The sequence below is a fragment of the Xyrauchen texanus genome, chromosome 24 (assembly GCF_025860055.1).
Source record: "Xyrauchen texanus isolate HMW12.3.18 chromosome 24, RBS_HiC_50CHRs, whole genome shotgun sequence".
Classification (NCBI taxonomy): Eukaryota; Metazoa; Chordata; class Actinopteri; order Cypriniformes; family Catostomidae; genus Xyrauchen; species Xyrauchen texanus.
In genome coordinates this window covers 323,927-331,426 of record NC_068299.1, presented here as the reverse complement: position 1 = coordinate 331,426, position 7,500 = coordinate 323,927, and the positions used below count along the sequence as shown (strand labels likewise).

Genomic DNA, 7,500 nt, shown 5'->3' with positions numbered 1-7,500 from the left:
TTGTGTCCTTGAGTAAGACACTTAACTCCAGGTTGCTCCGGGGGGATTGTCCCTGTAATAAGTGCACTGTATAATACATTGGTACTCAGAAGGTTGCTGGTTTGATCCCCACAGGCACCACCATTGTGTCCTTGAGTAAGACACTTAACTCCAGGTTGCTCCGGGGGGATTGTCCCCGTAATAAGTGCTCTGTAAGTCACTTTGGATCTTATATTGTTGCTTAAACGGGCATATTTGTAGTGTAAAATCAACATAATGCCAAGAAAGCTCGGCAGATAACTTATTTAATATCTGTAGAGGTCGCTGGCTTCGCACAAATGCAGACGGACACAACAAAAATTCTACAGCCACAGACGGCGACGCAACGGGACCATATTCAAGTTTCACCCAGAAGGAAAAATTCCAGCTTGCCGATAACGTCTACATTGATGATAGCAGCGATCGAGTACACTCTCGTGTGGTCGCATCACTCCTTGACAGGATGTCCAACAAAGAGATGACACCAGGTAAAGCTTTGTTTTGCTTTGAGATCACATAGCAAATGTGAATATTAGCATTGGTCGTCACATACTGAACTGAAACAGACCGATTCCAGCGTTCCTCCCACAAGTATAATTTCAGGTGTCTGTGAATGTTGGGCAGTACCTGTTGACTTTGCAGGCTTTGTACCAGCCTCCATATTCTCCGTAGGGAGTGTCTCTTTGTTTCCCCTAAACATCAGAACAACAGAGAGATGGAGTGAGTGACACACACACACACACACACGCACACACACACATGCACACACACACACTCTTCGTGTTTATTTATTCGTACCTTGCTCATCTCTTCTCTCTCCTCCGCGTGCATCCAGATGGGTTTGTTTTCAGCTGTAAGAGACATGATCGGCATTTTGATCATTAAATCAATAAACTCAACAAAAGGAGGATATTTGAGTTTCTTGTTTGTTATAAGAACCTCCCTCTGATTCTGCAATCTAAGATTAGCCAGTGATAAATAAATGTACAGAAATGTACACACACTCAGTCGACGAGATTCACGAATGGTGAACAGACACGCCACGGTTGGAGTCAACACACAAGTGTGGATCATCTTTTGAACTGTAGGTGGCGCTGTCTCCAAACTGCTCAGGTATGTTCAAGACATGATGTGAACGACGCACAACAAATTACTTAATCTGACAATGCATTCAAAAGATATTTCACTTTATAAAAATCAATATTCCAGTGAGACTGATACGGGCACTGCTGAAATCCTCGTGACCCAACGACATCAACTCGTGATTTTAAAATATACAGTTCAAAAGTTATGTGCAAATTGAGCCATTTCCTGACCAGAAGGTGGCGCTGTCACTAAACTTTGTGTGTACCCCCAGATTAAGGTCCGGTGAAGCACACCAAGTTTCGTTTCAATGCAACACACCGTTGCCAGTATATCGCCTCACATCCTGTTTCACATCGACCTCGTTACATTTGTGTTTATGTAACTGTTCAACAAAATCATAAATTCTGTATTATTCATTCTGTGCGGATCAGTCAGGAGATTATTTTAAGTAGGGCTGTCGATTTAGCAGCGTTAATAACGTCACGATTCATTTGACAAAAAATTAACGCACTTTAATTGCAATATTTAACTGAGAAATGCTTGCAGTACCGCCTGTTTACTCCAGAGGGCAGTGATTAAAATGTCAGCTGTGTGAGCAACACACAGTTTATACAGTGAAAAACAATATCTTGCGTTCAAAACACTTGATGGAGCGTAAATGCGATCTTTAAGGGATCTTAAGATGTGTTTAAAGATTGAGTATTAAACTATATTTAATGACACAGTGACCTAAACATTTATATTTATGATGCAACACACCCGAGACGCGACACAAGCATGTCTGGCGCAGGTCGATACGGTCTTCACATATATTTAATTACCAACGAGGTTAAGGAGGTGTGCTTTAAACTGTTACACCGTTTTACCCGTCAATCTTTATTTAAGAAACATGCTCCTGAAATAGATCTGCTCCTTCTGTAATGCTGTGATGAAACGTTTGTTTGTTTGTTTGTACCTCTATTTTAACTAGTTTTTTTTTGCTTTATAAAGACGTTTAATTTGGTTTTCACAGATTTGATAACTTAAGTTAATATTTCTGATTAATCTGTTTATTTTTATTGCCAAGTGTAAATGTATGTCTATAAAGCCTCTATTTGCACTTTTTTGTAAAGACTTGAAATATTATTTAAATACTCTTTGTACCTCCAACAACTCCAAAGCATTGAAAACCATGTAATGAATATAATGTCTTGGCATTATTGTGAAATACATCTGTAGTATTGTGTATATGTGTCTGACGCAGGTGTACATTGACGGTCCTTAAACAAGCTCTCATAATAAATCTCTGATTGATAAATTTACTTGTGTAATGGATTACTGTGAACTGTGTGTCAATGATTGACTTATGATCAATAATATGATGTAAACAATACATTATATTCTAAAGACGCTTTTTTGTATCGTCTTATTAATGATGAACTGTTCAAGAATGTAATGCACTTTAATTATCTGAATATTTTTTTATTTTATATATATATATATATATATATAATATTTTTTAATATTTAAAGATAACTATATATAAGTATTTCTTCATTATATATTGAATTATTGTTACATGAGGGGCTTTCTAAGCATATATTTGTATATGCGATTAAATGCGATTAATTAATCCCTACACCATGTAATTAATTCAATTACAAATTTTAATCGATTGACAGCCCTAATTTTAAGTAATCGTTTAAGCAAATCAGGTAAAGTTTGAAAGAACAATAGCGAATAAACGGTAAACATCATAATCCAGGATTTCAGATTTAAGACTTACCGATCAGCCACAACATTAAAAGCAGCTGCCTAATATTATATTGACCAGTCTGACCATTCTCTGCTGACCTCTCATCAACATGTGTTTCATACACAGAACTGACCCTCACTGGATGTGTTTCATACACAGAACTGACCCTCACTGGATGTGTTTCATACACAGAACTGACCCTCACTGGATGTGTTTCATACACAGAACTGACCCTCACTGGATGTGTTTCATACACAGAACTGACCCTCACTGGATGTGTGTCAGACACAGAACTGCCCCTCACTGGATGTGTTTCATACACAGAACTGACCCTCACTGGATGTGTTTCATACACAGAACTGACCCTCACTGGATGTGTTTCATACACAGAACTGACCCTCACGGGATGTGTTTCATACACAGAACTGACCCTCACTGGATGTGTTTCATACACAGAACTGACCCTCACGGGATGTGTTTCATACACAGAACTGACCCTCACGGGATGTGTTTCATACACAGAACTGACCCTCACTGGATGTGTTTCATACACAGAACTGACCCTCACTGGATGTGTTTCATACACAGAACTGACCCTCACTGGATGTGTTTCATACACAGAACTGACCCTCACTGGATGTGTTTCATACACAGAACTGACCCTCACTGGATGTGTTTCAGACACAGAACTGACCCTCACTGGATGTGTTTCAGACACAGAACTGACCCTCACTGGATGTGTTTCAGACACAGAACTGACCCTCACTGGATGTGTTTCAGACACAGAACTGACCCTCACGGGATGTGTTTCATACACAGAACTGACCCTCACTGGATGTGTTTCATACACAGAACTGCCCCTCACTGGATGTGTTTCATACACAGAACTGCCCCTCACTGGATGTGTTTCATACACAGAACTGACCCTCACTGGATGTGTTTCATACACAGAACTGACCCTCACGGGATGTGTTTCATACACAGAACTGACCCTCACGGGATGTGTTTCATACACAGAACTGACCCTCACTGGATGTGTTTCATACACAGAACTGACCCTCACTGGATGTGTTTCATACACAGAACTGACCCTCACTGGATGTGTTTCATACACAGAACTGACCCTCACTGGATGTGTTTCAGACACAGAACTGACCCTCACTGGATGTGTTTCAGACACAGAACTGACCCTCACGGGATGTGTTTCATACACAGAACTGACCCTCACTGGATGTGTTTCATACACAGAACTGACCCTCACTGGATGTGTTTCAGACACAGAACTGACCCTCACTGGATGTGTTTCAGACACAGAACTGACCCTCACTGGATGTGTTTCATACACAGAACTGCCCCTCACTGGAAGTGTTTCATACACAGAACTGCCCCTCACTGGAAGTGTTTCATACACAGAACTGCCCCTCACTGGAAGTGTTTCATACACAGAACTGACCCTCACTGGATGTGTTTCAGACACAGAACTGACCCTCACTGGATGTGTTTCAGACACAGAACTGACCCTCACTGGATGTGTTTCATACACAGAACTGACCATCACTGGATGTGTTTCAGACACAGAACTGACCCTCACTGGATGTGTTTCATACACAGAACTGACCCTCACTGGATGTGTTTCAGACACAGAACTGACCCTCACTGGATGTGTTTCAGACACAGAACTGACCATCAGTGGATGTGTTTCATACACAGAACTGACCCTCACTGGATGTGTTTCATACACAGAACTGCCCCTCACTGGATGTGTTTCATACACAGAACTGACCCTCACTGGATGTGTTTCATACACAGAACTGACCCTCACTGGATGTGTTTCATACACAGAACTGACCCTCACTGGATGTGTTTCATACACAGAACTGACCCTCACTGGATGTGTTTCATACGCAGAACTGCCCCTCACTGGATGTGTTTCATACACAGAACTGCCCCTCACTGGATGTGTTTCATACACAGAACTGCCCCTCACTGGAAGTGTTTCATACACAGAACTGTCCCTCACCGGATGTGTTTGTGTTTTCGGCACCATTCGGAGTAAATACTCGAACCCACCCGTCTGACACCAACAATCACCCATGTGATTATCTAATCAGCCAATCGTGTAGCAGCAGTGCATACAATCATGCAGATACGGGTCAGGAGCTTCAGTGAATGTTCACATCAATCATCAGAATGGGGAAATAATGTGGCATGATTGTTGGTGCCAGACGGGCTGGTTTGAGTATTTACTCCGAATAGGGCTGGGCGATAAAACGAAATCGATATTTATCACGATAAAGAAAATCAACGATAAGTTTTTGAGGAATTTTCGATATTTACTGCGTGTCGCTAAAACACAAGCAGTTCGGCTTTCTCAGGCAGCGTTTCCACAGGGGCGGACGAAATCCGCTCAAAGGCGCTCACAGCACTAGGAGAGAGTCGCTCCGCACCGCTGCCAATCCTACGATCCACCTTGCGAGCGCGACGCTCGGCTTTCATAGGAATGAATAGAAAACGCTCTCAGCTTCGCTCACAACGCGCCAGTGATAACGTAGGGTCAGACTGGATGAATGTGCTAACGCTAGCTGCCTTGCTAACGATTAGGCTACGTCGGACACCGGATTGATTCCATCCGCACCGCAAGACTTCATGACAACGGTTGCGTCCTCTCATCGTCACTAGTGAAGAGCGCGACAGAACAACAGTGATGTGGATGACCGCTCTGATCTTTCTGCGCTGTAATCTTGAATATTGTTCTCTAGCACCAAACATGCATCATTTCTGCCCCGTACCGCTCCGCACGCGTCACCTCTTTTGCTGCATGTGTGTGGACATGAAGCGCCGCATGAGTTAACATAGTTTCAAAGCAGCTTTTAGACTGTAACGTTTGTCCCTTCTAAATGCATCTTTATTAATCAGCATGTTACGAGCCTTTAATAATAAACTAATCCAATAAATTGATTTATGTTCTAATTTCGTGAATATTAATGAGATGTCTGGAATGGAAACGGAAAGACTAAAATCACTAGTTGGTCGACGAGTCTCTCACTTTAATGAAAATATCCAAATGTTTTCTAAATGTTCTCTCGGGACCCCCCTGAACCCACATTCAGCATCACTCCACAGTCACACGGGCTTCTGTGCCCCATACTTGAGTTTCTGACTATAACGAAATATAACAGTTTTGGCCGTATCGCCCAACCCCAACTCCGAATGGTGCCAAAACTCATCCCGCGAGCGGCAGTTCTGTGGACGGTAACACTTGTTGATGAGAGGTCAACTGAGAATGGCCAGACTGATAAAGTCGAACCCTGACTTCAACAACTCTGATTGATGAGCACAAGAATGTAAAGTGATACTCGTGCTACATCACATATATAATGATCTCTCACCATCCACCGATCCAAACTCTTTCTCATGAGCGCGCGTCAGAATATCCTTGTACAGAATCTCGCCTTCTTTGTATTTGCCTTGTTTGAGTAAGCAGGACGCCTGCAGAGAGAGGACAAACACAGAGACATGTCAGTGATGGAGAAGGTCGTGGATCAATAGAGTCGTCGATGCATGTGTGGGCCATTATTCAACAGATGACACAAGGACAAACACAACTCTATATAATGCTCTCAATAAACACACCGTATGGAGGGGGAGAACAACACTTCTGAAAGAACTGATATCAGACCGTTTGGCCTTGAGCAGAAAACCAACAGAGACGAACTAGCAAAGCTTTAACTTTAAAAACCCAGGAAACTATTGTCATGCAGAATAATACTGCAGGGAAATGTGTCACAACATATTTAAAGGCTACACACACAATTCTTTGTGGGTTTAATTTGAAATTCTTAAGTTTACTTTGCATTTGGGCTGAGCGATAGGTAAATATATTTGAGTGATAATCGCCTTATAAAATATCACTGATATCCGAATATATAGCAAGCCCCTCTGCTGAATGTCATGAATATTTGTGCTTTAAATATATTATTCATTTATTGAAACATGAAAAACATCAATCCGGGTGGCGGAGGACGAATCTCAGTTGCCTCCACGTCTGAGACTGTCAATCCGCGCATCTTATCACATGACTTGTTGAGCGTGTTACCGTGGAGACGTAGCACATGTGGAGGCTTCACACTATTCTCATCGGCATCCACGCACAACTCACCACACGCCCCACCGAGAGCAAGAACCACATTATAGCGACCACGAGGAGGTTACCCCATGTGACTCTACCCTCCCTAGCAACCGGACCAATTTCGTTGCTAAGGAGACCTGGCTGGAGTCACTCACCACACGCCCCACCGAGAGCGAGAACCACATTATAGTGACCACGAGGAGGTTACCCCATGTGACTCTACCCTCCCTAGCAACCGGGCCAATTTGGTTGCTAAGGAGACCTGGCTGGAGTCACTCAAACTCACGACTCCAGATGTGATAGTCAGCATCACTACTCGCTGAGATACCCAGACCCCCTAAAGAAAATTATAAAGATAATAATAATCATAATATATAAGCCTAATAAATTCCCTTGTGTTCTCAAAATAATGCTGTTTAAATGTGTTCTCAAGTTTGTGTTTGTATCGCTTTTATTAATACGGTTAATGCTGCCGATACAAAATAAAATAAAACTCAATTTTAGGTTGAAGGTGAATGTGACTTGGAGCCAA

The 7,500-nt window shown here is 42.3% G+C and overlaps 1 protein-coding gene across 1 annotated transcript in view; it reads right to left on the bottom strand.

Annotated features, from left to right (window-relative positions):
- Window positions 1-7,375, bottom strand: part of LOC127617482 (kinesin light chain 4-like) — an 11,373-nt gene extending 3,998 nt beyond the window's left edge. Inside the window, exons 1-3 of the mRNA XM_052089458.1 lie at window positions 6,229-7,375; window positions 817-869; window positions 646-710 (exon numbers count right to left, since the gene is read on the bottom strand). Of these exons, the coding sequence (XP_051945418.1) occupies window positions 646-710; window positions 817-849 (98 nt within the window). The 5' untranslated portion in view covers window positions 850-869; window positions 6,229-7,375. The remainder of the gene's footprint in view (window positions 1-645; window positions 711-816; window positions 870-6,228) is intronic.
- Window positions 7,376-7,500: the final 125 nt, after the last annotated feature.